This window comes from Melanostigma gelatinosum (assembly GCF_949748355.1).
Source record: "Melanostigma gelatinosum genome assembly, chromosome: 2".
In the NCBI taxonomy this organism is placed as follows: Eukaryota; Metazoa; Chordata; class Actinopteri; order Perciformes; family Zoarcidae; genus Melanostigma; species Melanostigma gelatinosum.
This window is the reverse complement of record NC_136635.1, coordinates 30,432,047-30,459,393: the sequence shown is the minus strand read 5'-3', so window position 1 is coordinate 30,459,393 and position 27,347 is coordinate 30,432,047. Positions and strand designations below refer to the sequence as shown.

At 43.3% G+C, this 27,347-nt stretch overlaps 2 protein-coding genes across 5 annotated transcripts in view; one reads left to right on the top strand and one right to left on the bottom strand.

Annotated features, from left to right (window-relative positions):
- tspan4a (tetraspanin 4a) overlaps nt 1–16,711 on the top strand; it is a gene marked incomplete at its 5' end in the record, with an annotated part of 101,895 nt that extends 85,184 nt beyond the window's left edge. For 3 of the 4 annotated variants that reach the window (XM_079282079.1, XM_079282078.1, XM_079282077.1), the window contains 4 exons: nt 5,117–5,218; nt 7,948–8,079; nt 15,152–15,235; nt 16,191–16,711. In XM_079282079.1, the coding sequence (XP_079138205.1) occupies nt 5,117–5,218; nt 7,948–8,079; nt 15,152–15,235; nt 16,191–16,259 (387 nt within the window). In that variant the 3' untranslated portion in view covers nt 16,260–16,711. Of the gene's footprint in view, nt 1–5,116; nt 5,219–7,947; nt 8,080–13,172; nt 13,302–15,151; nt 15,236–16,190 lie in introns of all 4 variants that reach the window. The other variant, XR_013772524.1, reaches the window with a different exon arrangement.
- Nucleotides 16,712–26,699: 9,988 nt separating this feature from the next.
- ddb1 (damage-specific DNA binding protein 1) overlaps nt 26,700–27,347 on the bottom strand; it is a 45,796-nt gene continuing 45,148 nt past the window's right edge. The window contains exon 27 of the mRNA XM_079293151.1: nt 26,700–27,314. Coding sequence (XP_079149277.1) covers nt 27,231–27,314 — 84 coding nt within the window. The 3' untranslated portion in view covers nt 26,700–27,230. The remainder of the gene's footprint in view (nt 27,315–27,347) is intronic.

Sequence of the window (27,347 nt, the reverse complement as noted above, 5' to 3'; positions counted from 1 at the left end):
CCATGTTGCCTCGTGACAGGGCGATGATGTCATGCGGCAGCTTACAGCGCCAGTCTGTGCAGAAATCACATCAACGGTTCTCTATTGTTGCATGAAATTACAATCTGTGTCATTTGTTGTTCAGGATTCTCTTTCATCTCCATCTCCCCCCCATTTTTCTTTTTTTTTATGTTTACAGCCTCTTATGCAACATCTTCTCTTCTGTGATTGGACGAGAGGGATGCCGACCGAAGCGGATGTGCAATAAGTGAAATAATGAGTGTCAAAAACCCGGCAATGAGTCAGCATTTTTGCACTTCCGGTTCCCTCGTTATGTTTAAATGCCTGAAATAAGGTCGGTGGTAAACACAAGCTTAAGAGATTTTAATATTTTGTTGCGAGATTAAATATGACAGTAGCTTCTAAAGATGCGACGAACAGTCCGTTTGTTGAGGTCTTTTACTTCATACTTGAGGTCTTTCTGATTCTGGGTAAATTCACGTCTGTTGGGGTTAAATGACAAACAACCAAAAAGTTTGACTTTTGCTTTTTTAGGAGCACGAGCACGTCTGTTAGCTGACCAATGAGAGTGCAGGAAGCATAAAGTCCCCTTGAAACGCCAGCTTTTAGTCACGACAGTTTAAAGGACACGGAAAACAAATGTGAGGAAAGTACCTCGTAATTTTTGGGCGAAAGGTTTCTTTGATGGTTTGTTGTGTCGTTTCCCACGGCGACAGCTACAGACCAAGAATTGACGAGCGTTGTTTTTGTTTTCCAGATAGCATCGTATCAAATTGAAAAGCAGGCTGACGCAGCAGGGAGCGGCTGTTTTCTTTCAATGTCCATCTCGAGCTGTCAGACTGCTTCTCTGTTCTTTATACTTTCATAAAGAAGATTGTTTTGTTTTGAAGAAAAATAAAATCCCTGCAAGGATACAAGTCTCATGTTGGCATTCAGGGATTTGATATTTTGATGCGCAGTCACCACACCCACACAGCGTTTGTTGTTGTTTTCCGAAAATATGAAACTTTCAACAAGGTTTGTTGCATTAAACATGTTCAAGCGTTAAATCGCATTCATGGGAAGAAAAAACCCTCAAAAAGAAGCAGAGTGTCTTCAGATGAAACGAGGAGGGACAGATTGGCGTCACATCTTCATGCGTTTGTCTCCGAGTCCTCAATATGTCCTTTCAGAATAACTTTGCGTCCGTTTCAGCTCATTCGTTTTGTTTGCTACTTTATGAGCTTTCTGTTTTACACAGTCGCGGCAGAATAATTCAGTTAATTTACATCAGTAAGTAGCAATACCATGGTATACAAGTACTCTGTTACAAGTGTTACCAGGTGATACTTTATTCACAAGACGCATAACGAGGTGGAGCCAGGGACAGCCATACCAAATAGACATTTTATCAACAATGCATGGACATCAAATGCGATATCAAAACTGTTCTGCAACACTGAAATGTACCTGCTCACAACAAGCTAAGGTGACTCAAACCACACAAGAAATAAACACACGCCAGACCTTCCTCTCAGTCCTCCCCTTTAATAACAGAGCAAGAAGATGGCGACCACATCGATTCCTTAAAGGCAGAATAAAATCTATCGGGTCTAAGGAACACAAGTCGGCTCCTCTAGTTGTGACTTTGATGAAAGGAACTTTCCAAGAAACAATTAACAAAACATAATATAAAAAATAAATAGTACACCTGCCTGGAACACAATGCCCTCGACATGTGGTGACTGACATCTGTAATCATAAATCACCTTGTTAATATTGTTTTAAAATGACTGAAGACGAAGTTAAAACATCTGATCAAAGCAAACCTTGTTCCTTACCTTTTTAGACCCGTACATCAAACAGGTAGAATCATCTTTCAACAAATACTTAAAAAATCTTTAATACTGTGACTTTAAAAAAATATTTATGGTTCTACAATTTCTCAACTGTCTATAACCGTCCCTTAAAAAGTCCTGCATTACTTCAGTAAAAGTACAAAAGTATTAGAATAAATATGATACATATAGATTCTATAAATCATCTTCCTGCAAGTAGACTGAAGCGCTTAACTCGAGGGAATCTCCTTTCAGTGAACAGTGTTTGACGTCGCTCCGTTTCATTTTCCTTTGTGCGATCTCCTCCATCACAACATTGTAATGCACCAATTTACGGATGTTAAGGAACACAACCATATAAAATATAACAGAGTATAATGCAGTGAGTGAGGCTTTCAGACATTCTGTATTGCTTTCAAATATTTATCTCTGCTGTGTCGACACACGTGAAGGCTCGACTGACTTCAACCGCTTTAAATGTGCTTGTGGCAGCTGTTCACTTCAATGATGCATCCATTCATTCTAGTTCAATTAAACCCTTGGATTTTAAGCGCGCATATATATTTCAGCACGATTTCTGCTCATATTCAAAACTCTCTGCACGTTCAAAATAAATCCCACATTTCTGTGTTGAAGTCAAGAACACGGGAATATTTTGAGGGGATAAATGTGCGACTCGCTGGATGACAAAGATCAGAGAAGCGGCGGCAAGTCTGTTCTCTCCTTTCTGCAACTGGACATCAAGATATCACCACATTAGCACGTCTGAATAAATGTTAATGATCGAGTAACTGGCGATAGCGATGGCCTTTTCTACGCTGTGACAAGAGCGTGTAGATGAAGCTGGTACGTTTCATGTAGCAGCTGGCCAGTTCGCCAATTTACGTTAGCTTGCTAATTCCACCATATTTTCATGCTAACGTTACACTGGTTAAGCATCGTCTCATTTGTTTACATGCATCAAACATTCCAGTTTTTTGCCCCCAATATACATAAGCTGTTTTCATGGCAAAATGAAAATGATTATTCCACTAATATTCCCGTTTACATGCAGCCGGGCATATTCAGATTAACGTAAAAACGACCTCGTCCCCGGAGCCAGTGAATCCCACGCCGATGCCGTTTCTCGGCTGTTTGACGAGTCCAGTTCCCTCGTTGTTTGGCAGGACGAAGGCCATATTTGTTGTTTGAGTGTTTGAAGGCAGAGTTTCAACAAGGTGTTTGGTGTTTGCACAACCTCACGGGGTAACCGGCTGCCGTGCAGGAGAGAGCAAGGTCAGTGGAGATCAATGCGATTGATGTCTGGTGGGATTGACCATCTAAATGTGTAAACAGGTGTGAGCAGCTTCTGCCTGTCTGGAGTTTGTGTTTGCTCTTTGTATAAATCGCCCAAACTCTCTGATTGTGCTGCTGATTGTAAATGAACGGACGTATTTTAGATTTGGTGACTGCAAAGCTCCGGTGCATTTAAGCATGTTTGTCTCTGTGACTGTGTTCACACCTACAGTTTGTTTTCTATGATGAGAAATGAAGCAGATCTTTGTTCGATGCGTTATCTTGTTTGTTGAGGATCACTGTGCTGAACCAAAGCTGCTAAATGATTAAACCCCGCATGGATCTGATGCAGCTTGTTTATTGAACACCGGCTCGGTTACCTGCCGTCCTCAAGCGATGTTGGTTCAGTCGAAGAAAGACGGATTGAGTCCGTTTCAAGGAATACTTTGTACACAAAATCACCGTTTGTATATCAGTTACTCACCTGGTGTCACCTTGAATTCTTGAGGAAAACTTTGCCTCGACGGTGAATGGAGAATCAAAAACTGGAGAAAGAAAAATTTAAGTAAACGAGGTTAACAGCAAAAAATATCAAAACTTTACTATTTATAACAATTCTGCATGAGCAGTCTCACGTCCTAAGTGTTTTAAACATGAAGGTTTTAGTGGAGATGCATGTGCTGCAGCAGGGTCTGACAGTCTGCTCCTCTCAGTCCTGGTTCTGGTTCTCCCGTGCCTCCCTTCCCTCCAGAGGGTCCAGCAACACGTCCTGGGTCTCCAGCAGTGTGGCGGTGGAGGTGGAGGAGGAGGAAGCCGGATCTGTCCATGGTGGACCGGTCTCTGTTGGAGGATCTGGGTCTGTCCATGGTGAACCGGTCTCTGTTGGAGGATCTGGGTCTGTCCATGGCGGACCGGTCTCTGCTGGAGGATCTGGGTCTGTCCATGGTGGACCGGTCTCTGTTGGAGGATCTGGGTCTGTCCACGGTGGACCGGTCTCCGCTGGAGGATCTGGGTCTGTCCATGGTGGACCGGTCTCTGTTGGAGGATCTGGGTCTGTCCATGGTGGACCGGTCTCTGTTGGAGGATCTGGGTCTGACCACGTTGGGCCGGTCTCTGCTGGAGTCTGAGCTGAAGGAGTTTCTGGTGAACCTGCATGAGTTCATCTGATTTCACCAGAATCCGACCCGGTGGCTCCGATGACGAGCATCAAGAATAACTCTATAGAAACAGACCATCTTCTCTCTGACGGTCTCTTTACTGATGGAGGTCTGATAGAGGATCAGGACTACACTGAGACTGGTTCAGAACCAGTTCAAAGTTCCTCACGGTAACTTTAAGTAAGACTTAGTATGATCTTGAATGACTCTGTGGCGTTTCTACATTAACAAAAGTAGAATATGTGAGTACTTCCTTCACCACCGGTGGAGGAACTGAAGGCAATCAGGTCTCAAAGCGTCGGTCTTCTTTAATGATGGTTCACATCCCCTCCAGTCTGAATTTGATGTAATGCCTCTAGGACACTGCAACACATTTGATAAACAGAAATATACATAAGGGATCCTTGTGAAGTCAATAGAAAGAACAAACGGTGCTGAAATATTCCCATGCTGGGTGATTTCAATGAGTCCTTTGGACACGTGTTGTATTTCTAATGTGTCTTTTGATGGAGTGGTTTTGTTCTCTGTTTATCTTCTTTATTGGTGAGACAAAGACTAATGTCCTGCCCTGATGGGGAGAAAAATATCTATTTTTATTCATTTCTATTCTATGCAAGTTAACTGTGTGAACCAGTGGTCTAACAAATGGTGGTTCCCCATGTAAACGTGTCTGCTGTCAGATAACGATAGAACTGATATTAAAAACCATAACTTGTTGGTTCAGTTTTCTTCGAGGATAACTGAGAATCTATGTGGTTATTTGTTGGCGTTTAAATTCAAATAGCATTTATTCTTACCTGATAAATTAGTTGATAAAACCTGAGATTTGTCATTGATGGACGCCATGTTTATTTCTTGTCGCCTCAGATCGATCACTACGCCCAGAGGGATCTGAAGAAGGGCCTCCAGCTGTTCGGCACAGAGGGCAACGTGGGCCTGACCAACGCCTGGATGATCGTACAAACTGATGTAAGACGCATGAGCGCTTTAAGTCCTTTATCATCCTCTCCGACACAGTTTACTGAGGTAATGGTGCTTTAAAATACATTCTGTCGTGAGCATTGCAGCAGAGTCAAGAATTAAAGTCTGGGTGAAGTAAAATCGTTATAAGTGTTAGAAAATAATGCTGTCGACACGTGAATAGACTGATCGTACTGAAATGTTGAGTTTTTTCTTAACTTTTGTGTCTAGGATTTTATCATCCTCATCATAACCCCTCCCCCTAACTCTACATAACAAATGAAGCTAGTTAGGTTTAGGCAACAAAACTACTTAGTTAGGTTTAGGCAACAAAACTACTTAGTTAGGTTTCGGCAACAAAACTACTTAGTTAGGTTTAGGCAACAAAACTACTTAGTTAGGTTTAGGCAACAAAACTACTTAGTTAGGTTTAGGCAACAAAACTACTTAGTTAGGTTTAGGCAACAAAACTACTTAGTTAGGTTTAGGCAACAAAACTACTTAGTTAGGTTTAGGCAACAAAACTACTTAGTTAGGTTTAGGCAACACAACTACTTAGTTAGGTTTCGGCAACAAAACTACTTAGGTTTAGACAACAACATTACTTAGTTCGGTTTAGGGAAGGATCGTTGTTTGGGTTAAAATAACTACAGAAGTGCCGTTACTGAAGTACGTAAGTTACGTGACGAAATAAATCAAAACAGGAACAAACAGCGGTCTCCTGGCTGAAAGATGGCTGTTTGTTGGACATTTGTTGAATTCCGGTGCCCATGTTTTCAGGTTAGAGCAGCCACACAGCCTGCGTGAGCAGCACTGCTCAGGTGCGCAGTCGGCTGCATTTCGCTTATTCTTTCGTTGTGCCGGTCAGCGCTACAGCAAAACTAGACAATGAAGATGATCTTTTGACCGTATATTCACATGATACCAGCAACATTACTATACTTTCGATGTCTATATCTGTAGAAATAAAAGCCCTCGAGCGTCTCTCTGTAGAATCCCTTCATTTGTTAACACAAGGCTTTTATTCTGAGATATTTGCGGGTAAAGGCCGTGACCTCCACAGAGTACCGGCTTTTAATGATGAACTGTAATTATTATTTACAAATAAGCACACGCTTATTAATTCTGGCCATTATGAAAGACAAACTATGTAGAAAGAAGCCCACGATTAGCCGTGGTTTCACATTTTTCATGATTTAGAAACCTAAACTTATATACTTGATATTATATATTTTTTTTTATTCATTCAAATTGTGTTCGGTGGTTTATATCACATTTTTCTGTGATGTGAGAAACTCATATTTATTTTTGCTTTAGCTTCAATGCCATCTAGCAAGTCAAGTCATGCGAAATACATCTCGTAACAAGCTGAGGTACATGACGTTTTGACTGCATTATTCACTGAGGCACTGCTTACATTTGCTTTTGGCAATGTTTTACCATTAGTACCACTGTGCTCACATTAAATTAAAAGGGAGTAGTCAACTGTTGAAGGGCCATTTGGTTTTATATTCCTCCTTTTTATGTAAAATTTTAACAAAACTCTGCAATCCTTCCTGTCGTCAATGGGATCTGGACATTTACAAGCCGACTGGGAAATAAGAAATAAAAATATCAGCAATCTAAAAAATAGCATCAGTAAAAATGTGTGAAAATGTCTCAACCGAGTGTATCAAATGCTCAAAGCTTTACAGTTTAAACGCTGTGGTAAAATGCTGTCAGATAGATTAATGGAAACTCTCAGAGGTATAATCTTTATCTTTGTCCTCTTTGATGAGTCTCTCTTCCATTGTATTATTTATTTATATTTTCTTAAATTCCCCTGCAAATAATTCACAACGTAATGCGAGAAACAGAGATATGGAATTTAGGATTGCAGAGGATGGATGGTGCCGCGGTTCAACGCCTTTGGGGACACATCAAATGACAGATGGGAGACTTCCCCACGTCACAGATCCAGTGTTGTGGCGTGTAGTTCTGTTCCGGCAGTGCAGTAAACGCTGAATGTTTGGCCCCAGCAGAGTTCACCCTGAATATTATGAATGGCTGCTCCTGGGACAGAAGAGAATCTACATACAAGAGCAGAAGTAGTAAAAACACCCGTACATCAGAAAAAGGGGACAGCACGGCACGCCGGGCGTTTACTTTTAAGGTGAAAACATTTGAATGTTACGTGCAGTTTTCAGCCTTTGATTTGTTCTCAAACTTTATTCTTCAGATGCGTTTCGACATCTGCCGTACTTCATGATAAATTGCAAACTTGATCCATTGTTTAAGCGGGCGAGCGAGTTTCAAATTAACACACAATCCCGGATTCTGTGCACGGAGCGGCTCGGGCGGCATTGTTCCCGTGTGGCAATAATGTCCACTGAATGAACAAAACATCAGGGGCGCTTTATCTTTTTCACCATGTACGCTGATGAATTGATTTCGTGGTGGAGGCCGTGATCCCTTATCAAAAGCCCATACCAATCACAAAGGGGGGGAGATGTAGATCAAAAGAAGCCGGCGAGTTGGGAAATGATTTCAGGGCTTTGAGATGTGGATTGTACGAAAAGGGGCTCAATTACAGACAGATCAACAGTTTTCTATATGCCCGGCACATGTGAATTATTTTGCTCAGTAAATAACTTTAGTTTCCATCAGCGGAGGATGTTTATTAGATATCACGCATTAGGATTTTGAGTGTCGGGACAATAAAAAGGCGAGACTCTCAACTTATTGTCTCTCTGGTGCAGTTTCGATGCTGTGGAGTAACCAACCACACAGACTGGTTCGAAGTGTACAACGCCTCCCGCGTGCCGGACTCCTGCTGCCTGGAGTACAGCGACAACTGTGGCCTGGACAACCCAGGGACGTGGTGGACAGCGGTAAGTCCTGGCATTAAAATCAAAGTAAACCTCCAAAAAAAACACCAATAACTAACCTTTTAATCTTTTTCAGTTATACAGGACTATAAATTTGAATATTGCCTAAATTGAATGAAGCTGAAATCCCTTTCCCGGGGATTGTCGAATCATACCTCAGCAACCACAGCAGGCCTGTGGAGCGGTGTGCATGTGGCGGAACGAGAGAAAGTCAGTATCTAAAGTTTGTCAAGAGTTTGATCATCAGTTTTAACACAGGCTGCAACTTCTGCTTCTGAAAAGTGAAGCCGATGCTTCCTGTGCTAAAGCTGCATTCTCTCTAATGTCCACCAGGGGGCGACTCCTCTGGTTGTATAGAAGTCTATGAGAAAATGACTACTTCTCTCTTGATTTATTACCTCAGTAAACATTGTAAACATGAGTTTATGTCTCAATCTCTAGTTTCAAGTCTTCTTCAATACAGCATGATGTTCATTTAGTACATTATGCTCCATTTAGAGTTAAAAGAAAAGAAAGCTTGTTCCAAAACGAGAGGGAATCTGGAGCACTTAAACCTTAACCGCGATCAGAGGTTGTAATTAAAAAGGCCAATTTTGAATGTTGTATTTACAAAACCACAACCGACAAATTTAAGTTGATTATCTGTACTGGTGAGCGTCTACCTGACCTGTGTGAGGGAGTCAAAGTCCAATATCATCTCAGGTACAGATTAAGTGAGGTTGCCTGAGTGAGTCACATTTCATTTAAATGCAAATTTGTAAGTTCGAAAGTTTATTCCTCATTAAATCCCAAATCATTCCGGGACCATAATTAATTATAATAATTTTTTTAAATTCAAATAATCAGTTATCTGTTGAAAAACAACTTGACTCACAAGTTGTCCAATTAAGAAAAGTCAACCTTAACTGTGCAACAAGCAAACAGCAGGACGCAGTGAGAGATTTGTATTCTTGATGACAGACATTGAATTAATTACTTCTGTCCAGACGGACTCGACTGCTGGTGCTACTAATGTTTGTCGGATGCATAATCAGTGTTTTTAATTATTATCAAGCTGCACTGTGCACAGAGTTGTTGTTTACTTTTCAGATTGTGATCAAAGTTGCAGAAAGCAACCAGTCGTCAAATTCACAGACGTCGTCTGTCATGAAAAACTTTACAACGACAAAACAAACTGAGGTTTCGAGGTGTGCGCCTCTTAAAGCATCTTCACGTCTGTTAGACCATTCATAGGCCACACACGCGTTGCATCCTGACCAGGTTAAACCAATAATTGATGCCTCTTTGCTGCTGCCAAACCGCACGGGGGAAAAGGGTTAGCGCTTGAGTTTAAATTCATTAGTGTCATGTGGAAGATCTGCCGAGAAGGGTTTGCATTTCATGAGCTCGACTGTAAATGCTGCTGAAAAACAGGCAATGCAGCTACATCGTTTTAGTCTCAGGTGTCTCTATGGTAGGAAAGTGTGCAACTAGATGAATCTGCACATGCAACATCATTTAGCAAGATTGGAAGTTGTTGCACGGGAGGTGATTGAGTGCGTTGAGGTAATATGTCGGGACAGCTGGTATTGATGACACATTCATTCAGAACTTCGATTACTCCGCCTACTTGTGGCCTGGCAAACGCTACTGCGCGGAGGTCTTTCACTATCTCATTTTTGAACTGAAGCAAACTGCGTCTCACATGAAACCAAGCACCTGTTCCCTCGACACTCTTCCCATAAACTTGTCATTAACGTAATTAGTCCCAGCGGTTGTTCAGTCGTTAAGTGACGCTATAGAGCTGGAAATTTGGCAGCTGGCGTTTTTTTTAATCAGTCCTGAACAGCCAAAGACTGATATTCAGAAGCTCTTTCTTCCCACAGTGCGAGACAAATCATGTTTTTACTGAACTGCTGCCGGCTCTCTTGCTTCAGGACACCGTCTTTGAATATTTCAGTCTGGTTTCAGAGACCTTGCTGCATTGGACAGAATCAGCCATCTTGACAAATGATCTCCTCTTGGCAGCTGATGCATCAAATCGTGACCTTCCTCTAGCTTCTATCTCATCCATTGACACAGCAGACCTCACTATTCTTATGCAGGAACATGTGGTCCTTTGACTGTTATTTATCAGACATAACCACAGCTTCTCAGTCTGATCTGGAAATTCGTTCTCACCCGAAATGCCTTCACAAAAATGAATTCAATATGTTTTTTGAAACTGTTCTTATCATGAATACTTTCACACAGAAGGAAGGCAAACTTTAATATTCCTTTCAACCATGACAAAGGCAGCGCAAACCAGATCTCACCTTTTGCAACGAAAGCACTGGACATAAAATACTGGCAGGCAATCATTTAATTTATTCTTCACGTCCACCGTTTCCTACGGCATCCCTCAGGGTTCAATTTTAGGTCCTCTGCTCTTCGCCGTTTATGGTCCCACTAGGCCTCCTGCCTTAAGAACATCACATCTTGGATGCAAATTCCGTTTAGCTTATCATATTTGGAATCTTCAGTCAGTTCCAGAGTGTGTTGATATTTTCGCCATGTGATTCAAAACTTGCCTGCTATTTGCCGTTTAAAGATGTAAATTCAGCCTTATTCTGGGGCTCATTCACATGAACGGAGGAAGGAAAATAATTCTAGATACTGGGAAGCTAATTTTAACGAAAAAAAAGAAGCGTTCCAGACGTCTCGTTCCCAATGGACGTCTTTGAGAAAAGTCTGTCTTTTTGGGCGCCACGCCATCACGTGATGGACGTCGGAAATTTCAATCCCACCAATTGGCGACTACGTAATATTTTCTTCAGAGACGGGCGCTCTTCCTGGGGGCTTGGCCGCGATCCTTGGGGCAACAAAAGCTCAATGCATGCTGGTACATGTAGGCACTGTATGGCCCCGCGAGCAGGAGAACTCGTCTGTCTCAGTCAACATAGCTCACACTGAGGAATTTATCGCTTCAACGGACTACATTTGCCATCAACACCAATTGGAAATCCTCAGCAAGAAACTTTGTTTGAATCTAAATTCTCATGACTCATTCAGTCCACTAAAAATAAAACACAAAAACAGCAGGCCTGCACAACAGCTACTTTCCAGCGCTGACAAACTGCAAAAGCTGATTAATTGGCTATTATTTAGAGGATCAGCACGAGAGATAAAAAAAACAAAGTCACAGTAAGACTTGCCAGGGCAATTAAAATGGAAAATAAGTTTTGAAGTCATCACATTGTCTTTATCGACACACTGAGGTCACTTAATCAAGAGGAGTGAGTCTACTTCTTTCATCCAGCAGTGCTACAGCAGTCTCTGTACACCATAATGAGTGAAGAGGATGAACAGTAGCGACAATGATTTCAGCGTCGGTTCAGACTGTAGAGAAGTTAAGTGAAAATATCCCAAATGCGGGAGCTGCCGTTGACGTCATTTTGGAGGCAGAGTCTGCAGAGTAGCTCGTGATCACGGGGTGGAGCCGCGGTATCGAGGTGCCACCCAAACATCCGTATGACCGCGAGCAGAGCACGGCCGCAGCTCGTTTGTGAAAGAGAATCACAGCCATGAATTGTGACATCACGCCCTCTTTCATGAGCATAAAATAACTTATTTAAACCAAACGTATAAAAGGAGTGGACGTATTGACCGTGAAGTCACGTATTGGTTTCTGGACTGGTACTTGAAGCCTGGAGTTTGGCATTTTGGCCGTCGCCATCTTTCTTTTTTTGCAACCAAAAGTGACACAAGAGGTTTGCGCTAAGTACAATCGAAAGATGAATCCAACATTTTTAGGCGAGCAAAAAATGTTTTTTTATTCGGAGATGAAGGTCTGTCTGCTCCCAAGTCTAAACCTGTGAGCATAAATGAACATCATGCTGTGTTGAAGAAGACTTGAAACTAGAGATTGAGACATAAACTCATGTTTACAATGTTTACTGAGGTAATAAATCAAGAGAGAAGTAGAGTCATTTTCTCATAGACTTCTATACAACCAGAGGAGTCGCAAAATCCTGCTGATTGAAGCTCCACAACAGCTACTAAATGAACCTTGTGGTGACATTCTTTTCATCAGTTGAACTTAATGGTTACAAAACTAAGGAGGACAGCTTTGTATATTTCTTGCATTCTTATGATTAAACATAGTCAATCTGAGACACCGTTTCAAACTAAAACTCATTCTTCAGTTTAGTAAATGAAGTAAATCTTAAGTAAACCTCAGTTTCCACTTGCAAAGGGAAGATTTGAAACATTATGTTCACAGGTGTGGGCTTGGGAGCAGACCTTCATCTCCGAATGAAAAGCCGTTACCCCAATTGTTTGCAGCTCGATTCAATTCGTCCACTCGGCAGTGGAAAGGCCAAGCTGCAGCCATTTTCAATTTTTAGAAATGAACAGTGTAACCTTTTAAAATATTTCTCTATTACTTGTCCTTAAACCAGGTTTGCATAAACCATTTAAAGGTTTTTCAAAACACTTCTACATATTTTCTACATATGTTTGCCTTCACCAGGTCTCTGTATGCCGGCGACCCTTCAAGTGTGAAAGCCCAACTAATCCACGTAGTTTTGTGTTTTGATTGTTCGCTCTTCAGAAGAAATAAATTTGTGTAGTTCACACTGAAGCACGACAGCTCACTGTCAATAATACCTGCAGACCTCTTTTTATATTTCTGTGGTGCATACAGTATCTTAGTAACCGAGGTTTTCAAGGATATTATGCACATTTCTGTATTGTTGGACTGTCAAGGCAAATAGAAGAGTGCTTCTTTTGACTGATAGAAATCTCATGAAGACCGAATACAACTTGTTCAGAGAGTTTGAATGAAGGCTGATCCTTGGCGTCGGCAGCCGAGTGATCGTGAACTCAAGAACTGTGTGAAAGATGTTTTCTCCTCACGCTCTCATTGATAGCAAACACATGCCGACGCACAAGGACACACTCACAACAAACCACGAGCACGCACTCCGCTTGAAAGCATGCAAATGTTTCAAGGTTTCCTCCGTACGTAGGGTTGTGGAAACATTGAGAAGGTAATTAAATGAAAAATGACTGCATTGATGCCGAAAACATTTATTGACATTCACCAGTAAAGACTGCTCTTTGTTTCCAACCAAAAGTCAAATTTGGATCCGTTCAAAGAGCATCTTAATGAAGGTACATGGCAGGTGCAGGTGCAGGTGCAGGTTCCAGATTGAGGTGCATGCCGGCCCGGCACGAAGCAACATTACCAAACTGGCAAAGAGCAGGTGGGCATCGGCCGGTGTGAATACTGTGTGGGGACTAATTGGGGAATGAGGAACAGGTGAGGAGGTGGATGAGAGAGGCAGGTGAGACACCAATTGGCAAGACACCAATTGGCTGTAAGGTGTCGTAGAAAAACCCACTCAAGCAGTGATATGTGCAGACACTCAAAGTCGTCTTATAAGCCTTTTCATGCAATCTGGCCAAAAACTAAATTCAGCTCACCAAGCTGTCTGCCCTTGTGCAGCAGCGGCGTACTCGGCAGTGTGTGAACCGGTGGTTCTGTTGGCTGGTAGCCAAACACACCATCCAAAACAATCAATGTGCAAACGGTTATGTGTCTTTGGCCGCAGAGTAGTGGCTGCACGTCGGCTATGCACTCAGCTGTGTCGTTAGCAGCGATCTCAAACCGGCCGCGGGCCAGTTGAGAGGAGTGAGCGACGAGCCAGCTGGCAGTCAATGGCAGGATTAAAAACCGGCAATAAAAGGTGTTTCTGAGAAAATGTGAGCCACCACAATCACAGGACGTCCTTGAGCATGCAGCCATAATTGTCCACCAAAATATTGTGCAGTTTGCTGCAGCAGAATGAGAGATTAGCTGTGGACGGACAAAAGGTGAACACTCACTCACTCACTCACTCACGGACACATGCACACACATCCGTGGCCGATTATGCTCCTGGTGAAGATAATAACGATTCACGGTGGTTTTTAAAAAGTATCGAACAACATTTTAAATTGAAACAAAGCAAATAAGAAAGGAAGAAAACTACCCGGTGAGGTTTAGTCAAAAATAAATAAATCTTGGTTGTTTAAGGTCGTCTGTAAATGAATACAAGTGAGCGTTGACCGTTTGTTTCACATGGGGCACAAACAGCCGTCTCCTGCGGTCACAGAAATGCGTTTCCCCCGAGACGTAATTCACACCGTTGTTGTACGGCAGCCTCATTCAGCCTCATTCAGCCTCATTCAGCCTCATTCAGCCTCATTCAGCCTCATTCAGCCTCATTCAGCGCTGCACACTGACGTTTTGTTGTACAAAATTCCCTTCTTGCAGCTCAACACAGAAACACGATCCAGGCAAACATAAAGACGGGATTCTGAACCAACAGGGTTGAACCTTTAAAAGACAGCAACATGGGAACCTTTCCTTTAAGTTACCCTTTAACCACAACCTTGATCTCGCCAACTCTTACCAAGTAGGTGTCTGAAGCTCATCATTATAAAACACCCATTAGGGATGTTGTGAAAGGCAACGACGCACAGCCTTGTTTTTCAGCATGGAAGCTCATTCTTGACCTTTCGTAGCAGCCAGTGTCACAAAATTATTTAAGCCCAATTAAAACACCTGCTGAGGTTTTCTGAGCTCCCAGTCGAGCCTCCTACACGGAGCAGAACATGTCATCAGTGAGGAGGAGGAGGAGGAAGATACAGACATCTCTGACCCAGAAGCTCCGTTTCCTCATTCAATAATTATTTCCCTTTTTCTTTTCTTTCTGCCTTTTCGGTGGGCCCTTTATGACTCGGGGACATTTTTTGAGAAGAGATTTTAAAATGTGCTCTAGGTGCTGAAAATGACAACAAATAAAAATGGTGGGACGCAGTTAGAGGGGTTTTGGTCACGTCGCCTTCAAAATGCATTCAACCAGACGTGAGAAATTCAGCCCGTTCTCTCGTCCAAATGATACCTGCGTGGTACGTGCCGCTCCCGCATCCACATTACTCCCGTTTGTACAGCTGCGCGGAGAAAGGTACGGCGGGGAAGCGGCTTGCTGTAAATCCTGCAAATATTACTCGACATCTCAATGGCGAGTTTACATTCGCGGGCTCATGTTTGCTCACTCTGTCTCCACAGCCGTGCTACGAGCGAGTGAAGGACTGGCTTCATGAGAACCTGGTGGCACTTTGGATCTTTGCTCTATGCACAGCACTTACTCAGGTAATTACAGCTTTCACGTTGTGTGACTTCTTCTTTTTCCTTTTCTCCAGCAGTCATTAACTCCCAGTATTTGGTATCTGCAGCCTCAGACGGAGGCTCTGACTTTGTAATAAATAAAGCGAATACTTCCAGCGTCCTTTCCATTTAGACGGACAGCAGTTTTAGTCGGGGCCCGCTTTTTTACAAAATGCGACTACATGCAGTAAAATGAGACGCAGAAAGAAGATGTAATCACTGCGGATTGATCTCCGATGATGGTCTGCCAGCTGACTGAGAATTATACAACTCATGTATGAGTCAATGCTCAGCTGAGGGACACAAATTAAAGCGTGTTCATGTATCTTTAGAAAGAAGAAATGGCACATTCTTCCTTTTACAAATGAAAAGTTTGATTATTTCCTCCAATACATTAATAAGGGTTTAGCTGCTGCAGCCTTTGGCCTGGTATGACCAGTAGCCTATTACGATGGCTAATGTTAGCGAACTTAACAAGTCTGTTTTGACTTCTCTGCAACACTTCACTTCAGCATTAATCGTTGTTTTGCAATTATGGCGTGTGGCCACAGTGGACCCTGTTTATTCGTACAGTTGCCTCTTCTTAACTCTCAACATGAACCCTGAGCCGGCGGCTTGCAGCTAACGGTGCACACACCGACTCTCTTTACACAGCTGATAGCAGTCTGCTGCTGTATGAATGCTCTGAATAGTGTATAGATAACCTTGCGCACTCATATCTAAGTGGCCTCACTACTACGTCCACTTCTTACATACAGTCTATGGATTTATTATCCAAGAAACAAACTCCATGAGATTTGGACTTGGCTGGTATTTACATTATGATACAGAGAATGAGCCAAACAGACGGAAGAGTTCCTCTCTATTTCGCTGTGACTCGGCACATCTGAGCCCGTTCATGTTTGACTCACGGCTGCTTTTGTTTCTTGTGTTGGTGCAGATCCTGGGCCTGGTCTTCTCCATGACCATGTTCGGTCAGGCAGTGAAAGTAGAGACTTTCTACGCCTAGAGATCGACCTCTCTGGCCTTCAGCACACTTGGATTGTTTCTCATCAGAGAGGGACGGATATAGACCCACCTCCTCCTCCTCCTCCGACAGACTCTTCTTTCCTTGTCCTCTCTGCGACATTCCCTCTCGGTTGTCGCCACTTCACAGTTTTCCTGCTAACTATCCACAAGCACAGTGTCGGTGTAATACCTGAGTTGGTTCCTTATGGTTTTGCTCTGTGTCAAAAAAAGCGCTAATTTCTGTGATACATTTTATGAAGCAGTATTATGAACATGTATGAGAAAAAAAAACAAAAAGGAAATGTAACACCTTTTTTTAAATGTGTTTTGTTCTAAATTATTTTATGGTTTGTGTGTGTTGGTAAAATGAGAGCTACAGTTGGGGACCATGTGAAGTGCTGCAAGTGCATGTCTCCTGCGATGGTGTGTATTAAATGTTTTGGCTCGAATAAACGTCGTCATCTTGTCGTTGCTCAACGGGAAGCGCTGAAGGGTTTTCATGCGTGATCCTGACATTATGTATTCATCCGAAAAACGCTTGATGACAAACGGGAGGGCACGGAGGGAATTCACAGGAACCGGCATGTTAAAGTGTTCATGCATTCCCGACACACGCTGGAGTCATTCAAATATTTTGTAGCACCCAAGTGATCGAGGCACGAATTAAATATATAGAACGAAATGCACCGCTTTGGGACTTCATGCACTGTGGAACATGTGGTTTTTTTACTGGGTGGATTGATATGGAATATGATAATTACACGATCTTCAATAATAATAAAAAGAGTCTGTCAGAGGAATTTAAAATGAACAAGCAGCACCTGTGGCGACTTCCCTCTGCGCACCAATCAGAGCTCCAATGACGACGATTCATCTGCAGGCTGTGAAGCCCCCTCGGGCTCTTTTGTGATTCGAGTTCCCTCTTTTCTCTGTTTCCTACCGTGAGCCGTTAAATGTAATTCAGCCCTGTAGCATCTCCGACTGAATGACGGTCTAACTGTCATGAAGGACTTTTTTCTGCTATTTTGAGTAAAATAAAAGGATCTTTTCCTCATAGTTCCCCTCATGTGCGGTGTTTAACATACTGTGTGTTGTTCCAAAAGAAACAGTGCAATGGCTCAGAAAAGCACGACACAGAAACAGGCAGAGGAATGTGAAAGTTCTCATTTACTGAAGTCCAAAAACAGGCAAGGGCCAAAACCAAGTAACCGGCCGAAACAGACAAACATAACCAGACGAACCATCAATCAATCCATCTCAGAAACTTGTTATTTTAACCCAAACAACGATCTTTTACGAAACCTAACCAATTAGTTTTGTTCCCTGAACCTAACTGAGTTTCCTGTGAAGACGGAAGTCTATTTTTCAAAAGACTGTCTGCTCTCAACATGACGGCTGAGCCGGCGGCTCGCAGCTAACGGCGCTAACGGAGCTAACAGTGTTTACCTGAGAGGGAACCTGAGGGTGGTTGATACGCTTCGGCATCGACGCTGTCAAACAGGGCGGGGTTACCAGTTGTAACCAGTGTATGAGAGCAGTGCACAGCAGCGGCCGGAAGCTACCCACATGCAGTAACACGCACTAAAAGCATGCACGGGCAGCCTGGTCACAACACAGAGTAAGAGAGACTTCGTTCTCTGCTCAGGTCGACATTACGCCACAATATCTATACATACGAGTTGTTTGCTGCTGTTTGAATGCTCTTAATCCTGTATATTGCACCTTTAACCAAGACCCAGTGGCACGTATAGATGTGAAAACATTACACTAAACTCAAATATTACAGGGCCTATAAAGGATGATATGAGGAGGCTGGACGTGTCAGCTCACAGTTGGTTTTGTTCTGTAATGTGAGAATAGATTGTTCATGTCTCAGGCGCTGGGCCTGCATCCATTGACCTGCAACAGTAATATCCACAAGCTTATATTTTTGCTCGTTTACCAGATGCCCACAGGGAATCCCCCATGAACGTATTTCTCAAAATGCCCAGACAGACGTAAACTGAAGCGCACATTACACCAACATTGATTTTGTGTGTGTGTGTGTCTTTGCACTTTTGTTTTCATTCACTTCAGTGGTTGTTATTAAGAAATAAGTCAAGTTCATGTGCGCAGCCCTTGAATGCAGTTTGAGTCTCAAAAGGCTTCACTGCGCCCGCATTATGAAAACAATAAATTAAAACGATCAATGAAAATGACAATCCACAATCTCCGGCCTTCAGTGACAACAAGAAAATCTCATTACACAAAATGGAACCAGCGTTAGGTTTGAAAGGTGAAGTTACATGTTGGCCTACAATGAAGGTGTTAAGACGAAAAGCTAGTCAGAGTCAGAATGAGGCATGGGTTTCTGAATAGAACCACTGAGCGGAGGCAAGATATGCAAAAAACAGCTACAAGGAAATGCAAAACAACCTCAAAGAGATGCAGGATGACCTCAAAGAAAAGTGAAACTACCACAATCTGTCAACAAAGAGACACAAATGCACACAAAACGACCACAAAATGACCACAAAGACACAAAACGACCAGAGACACAAAACGACCACAAAGAGACACAAAATGACCACAAAGAGACACAAAATGACCACAAAGAGATGCAGGATGACCTCAAAGAAAAGTGAAATTACCACAATCTGTCAACAAAGAGACATAAATGCACACAAAACGACCACAAAGAGACACAACAACCATGAGACACAAAACAACCACAAAGACACAAAACGACCACAAAGAGACACAAAACAACCACAAAGAGACACAAAACAACCACAAAAGAGACACAAAACGACCACAAAAGAGACACAAAACGACCACAAAGAGACACAAAACAACCACAAAGAGACACAAAACAACCACAAAGAGACACAAAACAACCACAAAGAGACACAAAACAACCACAAAAGAGACACAAAACGACCACAAAGAGACACAAAACAACCACAAAGAGACACAAAACAACCACAAAGAGACACAAAACAACCACAAAAGAGACACAAAACGACCACAAAGAGACACAAAACAACCACAAAGAGACACAAAACAACCACAAAGAGACACAAAACAACCACAAAGAGACACAAAACAACCACAAAGAGACACAAAACAACCACAAAAGAGACACAAAACGACCACAAAGAGACACAAAACAACCACAAAGAGACACAAAACAACCACAAAGAGACACAAAACAACCACAAAGAGACACAAAACGACCACAAAGAGACACAGAACGACCACAAAGAGACAACCACAAAAGAGACACAAAATGACATTTTTGTGACATGTTCTTTGTCATTTTGCACACCTTTCAGGGTGTCCTGCTCTTAAATTGCTGGGATCGGGGGCCTTTATCTTCTTCAAGGCCCATTACCTTGTAATCTATCCACAGTCAGAGTTGAACTCCCCGGGTGGAAAGAAATGCGATATATCAAGAGTGACAATACCATTAACCTGCAATCAGTTCATCAACACGCAAAAGGCTGCAAACCTCTCACAGGTGTGCGCTCAGATTCAAACGCTGGCAAAAGAAGCTCCATTCAGTCCACTAGTGTGGAAATGGAGTTGCTGAAACACGGCCAACCCTCTCCAGAAAGCCCAGACTTCCACTCTCGCCTCTTGTTTCACCTCACATCTCGGTTTCCTCTCCCCTCACCTGATGCATTATTCATCCCCATGGTGATGGGCTCCCCTTCTTGTGCTTGATCAATAAAACATACCTGTGCGTTTGCTCCCTCACCTCCCCATTCTCTCTCGTCTTGTTCCTGACGCCAGCAGTGAGCAAACAGTGAGCCGATGCAGCCGAATGGATGGATGGCCTTTTCAAACGGGGAGAAAACGAACACATTTCAGGCCGTGAGCTGTGTCTCTAATAAGTGAAAGGAGATCCCTGTATCACTCTTTGAGTTCAAACATCCATTCAATAATATTTTCATTTTAAGGATACTGGGCTCAAATGGATTTTATTGTATTAAAACGAGAGTAGAACCACATTTTCAGAGTGAAGTTCACCAAAATGATACTCCATTTAAGAGCCTGCAGTCATTCTGGACCCTTTTACAGCCGAAGTCATGATTACGTCACCGAGTTAGCTGGAGGGCAAAACAAAGAAAACACTGGCGGCAAACACGAAGCCCCTCAGAGACGAGGGCTCAAGCTACGCAATTAAAACGTCACCCGCCTGTGAGTAGGTGCCAGACACAAACACCGACCCGGAGGCCGTGTGTTGAGCACACTGGCTTTACTTACTGTCACCTGATGGAACCGTCATCCGCCATCGTGAACGGAATTCGTGTCACCTGCCGCGACAAGTCTGCTGTGAAGACGATTGATTGCCCGGGATGAGGGTCTGGGGGTCTGGGGTCAGCCCGGTATGAGGGTCTGGGGGTCTGGGGTCAGCCCGGTATGAGGAGGGAGGACCTGCCGTGTGGATCAGCTCCCTCCACGAATTAATGAATCTATTTAAAATGTATTTGTATTATTATTCATAATAATATAATAGTAATCGTATTTTTGTTGTTGTTTTATTTAATTTTGTCTTTTGCTTACCATTGACATTATTATTAAAGATGGTGGCAACATAAATAACAATAACATCATTCATGACAATAATATTTATAGCTATCAAATTTAATTATCAACGTTATTATAAACAATTTATTTGAGCATTTATTTTCTCTCCTCCTCCTCAGACATACCTGTACATGTACGGTTACAGATATTCACATACAGCAGGAGTTTATGACACGAGCAGACTCGCACAAACACTCCCACTCATAAAAACAACTCAAATTGGTACCATATTTAAATCATCACATACATTTTACACATTTGTCTGTATACAGTTGTCACCAGTTTGCTCAATAAAAGCATAAATACAGAAATAAAGGAAACTAGGAACATTCCCAAACGTGAAACAGAAACCACGGCTCACCGAGTGCACAACTCTTCAGAACTTCGATCCAGAGATTGTTTACCGTAACCAGTTCATAAAAAAAAACATATTTTGACATCAATTTACATACAGAACAGGTTTTACTGGAATATATTATTTTAGTTAAATGCAGGCAACTCGACTCTGTGTTGCCTTTTCGTCCATGGTTCACTGTTTCCAATGTCAAAGGTGGATTCGTCCCGAGTTTACAAGAAGGATCTCTTTGAATCACATTGTACGTTGTCTATCGAGGTCGGAAAGTTTGTCTTGAGCGCAGCATAAACTCTCTGATGGAGATTTATGAATATGTACGAACATATCTATTCTTCAGGGATTCTCTGTGTTCCAGCGTGAAGTTTTACTCTGAGTAAAAAGCGTGTGCCTGCTGCTCGGTTTGACTTTGTGAAACTGTGTGAAACTAAAAGCCCACACATGGCTGCCTCTCCCGCATGAGGCCATCCGTCAAACTCTGGCCGGGTTTGTTTAAATATCCACCAATCAGCCGACACGACGGATTGCAGCGCAATTTGTCAGCAGCAGAAAAGAACTGCTGCTCGAAGGAATTTGCACATTTTCCAGGAGTGAGAGGTGAAAAAAACACCGATGACAAACCGAGCGGCTCAATCCTCCGATTGCTGTTTTCCACCATGCGACGCTTTGTGTAGCCTTTGATTTACAGCCATGAGTTGTCTTCTCATGCTACAGTGTGATGCCAGCATAGATACCGTGCTCAGCGGGGCATGGCGGCGGCATGGCAACCAGCGAATAGACGCTTCTCCTTTGGTGAAAGCTGGAGTGTCAGTGGAGCTTCTCTTAATTGGGTTTCCATGAGGCCAAATGATTTCAACAGATTTGTCACCATGTGTACCTTATTCAAAGCAATGCCCCCATGAAGCTCGGATGTATTAAAGAAAAGCTACAATTAAAAAGACAATTGTGTTTCAGCCAATTAGTGAGAAGAAATCTTTCTACTTTTTCAAATCAAACGTCTGACTGTCTCTGTGTTTGCACCAACACTGCTCCGTGACCACAGCGAGTTTAAAGATCTGTTTGGGGCTGAGAGATGCTGAAATGATCCTCCTTTAAAAGAAAGAGAGAACATCGTGAAAGCCTCCGAGATGTCTCGCAGTAGGTTTGGCCTGAAGCCGTTGCCAGCCATCCTTGTTGAAACACTCCAAAGCTTCAACATTTATCCGCAGTGAGATGGGACTGAAGCGTCGGCGGCAGCTGAGGCAACAAGTCCTGGAAGCTGGAGATCTCCAGCCAGCCAGCGGCTCTCCAAGACAGACAAACCTGCTGTGAACTCTGACATCAGAACACACCGAGGAGGATTTCTCTCCTCGTTAAAACGTTTTGCTTTTATGAAACTAAAACCGCTGCTGTCGGGTCACAACCCTGTTTGTGGCCTTGGAGACTCAGCTGGTGACAACATCACTGGTCCTTTGATTTAAACTACCGCGAAACAGTCAAACGGTCACTTTAGAGAACGTTGAGTGACATCCAGGTCCATGCGGGGGTCTGATTTTGGTGACTTTTCATCCGACGTCACCATGAGGTTCACATTTGGCACAGACACAAACGTTCCCCTGAGATGAATTGTAATCATTTCTGTGATTTCCTAACAGCAGCGCCTTCAAAATTTAGATTTGGTGTGCCGGTGTTAGCTGGAGGCAAAACCAAGTAAATGGTACTTGTTTCAGTTTGGCCGTATTTCACTTCCTCGGCTCAGACGCAGCGATGCTGCAGCCTGAGCTCAGTGGTTTTGTCTCTTTGTCGATAACAAGCACACTTTTATCTACATGTTGTAATCAAACAGGAGGAAATCGCTGTAGGAGTCTCCCTCCGCAGCACAATTATATGTTTGCACAACCAGATTAGCATCTTAGTGCTTAAAATATATTAAAAAAACATTCACCGCCTAATGTAGGGCACCTCGATTTTAATATTTCATGCAGTAAGCCAGAGCATCAAAACCAATCCCATTTTACATGGAAGCTAATGTGATGAGAGGCGCTACGTTGTGAACACAATGGGCTGGAAATGAATCCAGAGAGTGCGTTAGCGATCCAACACTTTCCCATCAAACGTTATCTTCACAACGAAGTGTGACTTCATGGGAGCGCCGGACTTTTCTGTCTCTTTTTGTTTTTTTACGAGAGATTGCCGCTCTTTTCTCATCGCGAATGCACGAATGAGACCTCGGATTCCTTTTCTTCAGTCGGACCATCACGTGTTTCACGCATTTAGAGTCGACCCTGACGTCTGCACGGGGGAATAAAGTCCCAGTACATTGCTGCAGATCATTCCTCATGTGTTGAATGACAAATGATCTTAATATATTTCTCCAAATATTTCATCCACACAGGTAAAAACAAACAGCCTGGACTAGATTTACTCTGGCTGGATCACAGGCTGGCAGAAGGGAACAGCATCCGGGGCAAAGCTCCCCCTCAGCTGCTGCCGGACAGGAATGGCAGTGACAAAGTATGTGCCAGAAAGTGTGGGGGGGGGGGGAGGGGCACCCCCTGCCAGCACCGAATGCATTAAGCATGCTGTTTAGACTCCGTAAAGTAGTCCACTTCTGTCCTCGGGGGGGTGAAACACGCAGTTCATGCGCGGACAATGTGGCGTTTCGCTCGCTTGAGTCAGAGACAGAGAGCTCAGGTTCTTTTTTTATTGTGTTAATAATGCATTGTGGGATACTTTGAGTCCCCTTTATAGGGTACAATAATTCTAATGGTGCATTCAGACAGCACTGCCAAATGGTAAACTCACTGTATGGGCCATTGTACAGTGAGTACTGGTTGATTTGGGAATCAATCAAACCACAAATAAGAAACTGCTCAACTTCCAATGGTGAACGAGCGAATTCAGAAACTCTGCGTAACTTTAGAGCGTCACGAGCCACAAAGGTTGGAAACCATTTATATATTTGTCTCATTGTCGACAAACTCCGCACAAAACACCCACACTGACAATGAGTTGATCTGATCAGTATTCTGTGTGTCCTGATGGAGCTCAGTCGTCTGTGCCGTGGAGCCCCGTTGTTGTCCGACATCGAATGAAAACAGATCAATGAGCCACAGCGCTGCTCCGGCTGACATGTTCCTTCATTACACACACACGGGGCACTTTATTTTGCTTTATTTTGCTACTTCTGTTTGATTAACTACAGTGACAAACCTGTATGGGTAAAGAAAGAGGAGAGACGTTTGTGTGTGTTTTAAAAAACCCTTTCAGAGGAAAATATACGACACTGAACACGGCTGAAGCTGAAGGTGTTTTCAAGCTTTGGGGCGCCGACATCAAAGACTCAAAGTCACTTCTGGTGCTCTGGCTCCAGCTCAGTGGGGTTCAAACATGTGAGAGATGGAGCTGGGAGTCAGACCAGGAAGAGGCATTGTACACATGAGTTTATGTCTCAATCTCCAGTTTCAAGTCTTCTTCAATACAGCATGATGTTCATTCGGTACATTATGGTCCATTTAGAGTCACACAGGCCATAAAGCAGGGGATGCTTTAGGGCGGGGCTACACGGTGATTGACAGGTCGCTCCCACAGCGTTGTCTGGGAGTTGTCCGTGTTTTCGTCTCACACCTTCAACCCTTTCAGTGTGTCTTCACTCCTTCTACACGGCTGGACTTCCCTCTCCCCCCTTTGAAGCGAACACCTTCCAGAGAGCCTGTCAACGCGGGAAGACATCACCCATCTGGGATGTTCGGTGCCTTGCAGGTCTTTTAGGGCGTGTTTTTATACTTGGCTTGAACGACTTCCTTTTCACTGAATGATTTTCCTACGAGGAGAGCCGGAGAGGAGTCCTGAACGTGGATCACGCTGCGGGTTACACACAGGAGCCGGCGGTGGACACATCTCATGAGTCACAAGTTCCTGTCGGGTGTTTTGAAACCCGGTGGTCTGCTCATGGCTTATTATCAGACTTATTATACTGAGTGTGTACACACACACACACACACACACACACACACACACACACACACACACACACACACACACACACACACACACACACACACACACACACACACACACACACACACACACACACACACACACACACACACACACACACACACACACACACACACACACACACACTTTCTGCATCGTGTTTCGCTCTCACCCGACAGAACGACTGGAAACACAGCGTCTCAATGCCTCACGTAGTTTTTTTAATCCTAGAAATTAAAATGAAGACGTCATTGTCTTAAACGATTTTTCCCTCATTTAGACATGAATGTTTCATGTTCGGGACATATTCAACACTTGAAACCAAGTTCTTAAGCTCTTAAAACCTTGTAGAGCAACAAGAACACATCATAGCTTAGACTTGCATGTCTGACAGGTTATTATTAAAGCGCTGCCAGACAAGTAGGGAGCACCAGCAGCACCTTTGCATTCTAGTTCTGGGTCGACCATGTTTGCTTACATTTGGACCGTTGATGGACGTGTGAAATGGCCTTAAGATAACCGGTCACAAGTCCACAAACAACCCAAACCTGCAAGTCACAAGTGATCTGTCGCTGTCAACTTGAAGACTAAACGCTGTTGCAAACGGCCCTTTGTTGCAAACAACATCCTCGCTTTTCTTTGTTTACATCGGTTTACTCAATTTAAATGAATAAAACAGCCATTTACATTTATTTTAGTCCTTAATTAAAATAAGCATGTTGTTCCTCGTGAGTTTCAGTAAGAGTAACAATCTAGTGTGTGTGTAATATGTACATATATATATATATATATATATATATATAAATATACATAACAGATTGATGCCTGATTGTTCCATGTGTGGCTGTTTTATTCATTTAAATTGAGTAAACCGATGTAAACAAAGGCGAGGATGTTGTTTCTCATATTCTACCTTATTGAACCGTGTTTGCTGTTCCGGTGCAGGAATCCGGTGAACAAGCGACAAGAGCAAAACAAAGGCCGGCGTGCCTCAGGACGGTGACGGGAGGACAGAAGTAGCTCCGGGCAGCTGGCAGAGGACGCGTCCACTTCCAGCTTCTGGCCAGTTTGCTGCTGAAAGAATCCGACAGTGTGCAGAGTTTTGCACCGTCGCCCTGCCAGCGTCTCAGTCTGCAGGACCCTCGATACCTGCGACTCAAAGAGCCGGTTTCCTTCGTTTCAACACTAATTGCGGTCGATGAAAAGAATCAAGCGCACAGCAGACGCTGGCGAGGCGCTTCAGGAAACAACGCGCTGCCAAATCCAGCATGTGTAGCAGCTCTGACCCCTGCGTGTTCAGTCTGCACACGGACAGATTCTGATGCATTATGGCTGCAAACACCGTTAAACAGACACAAGACGCTGCTTTCGTTTGATAAACGACGTCTGCATCAGCGAACGTAGAGGGCATCTGGTTTAAGTGTATAAAACGGTTTTATGCATTTACAAGGTGGTGAACCGACCAACAGAAATGACATTTGTTGAACTGCTAAAAAAAACAAGATCATAAATGAGTGCATGGACACAGAGGGGTTAACGGTACTAAAGCAAAGTTTATTAGAATAAACAGAAAACATCACAGAGACAAAATAGCTATAAATCTATCATTTCCCTCCTTTTGTTTTTCACACAGCGTGGTTACTCCAGACTTCAAGAACAAAAGCGTGAGTCAGTCAGATTTGAACTGACGGGTGTGGAGGATATTCTAACTGCTTCGACCCGCCCGGATCGCTCACAGGTGGGTTTTCGGTGAGGAAAATCTCCGGTTTGTTCCTATTCATAGCCACAGATTATTCCACACGGACGCAATCACGCACGCAAACACACTCCGACCAAATGTCTTAACTTTGGTCTTTTTGTCGTCCAAACAGGCTGCACTTCGCCCCAGAGACTCGTTGTCTAAATGAAGCGGGCCTCGTCGGCTTCAGGGCCTCACCGGTCAACAAATCACTGAAGTCTGAAGGACGAACATGCACACGCCGTTTATTTATAATTATTTACAAATCTGTAAAACCCATACTGTTCTTCTCCCCGGGGGAGGGTGGGGGACCGGATGGCTAAGGTTCGGGGTTAGTGGATCCTCGTCAGCTCCTCCACGATCTTGATGACCTCGTCCACTGTGGCCTCGCGCTTCATGCCGCTGCCGTCATCGATCTGCAATTGAACAACGAGCACACAGTGAGCCTC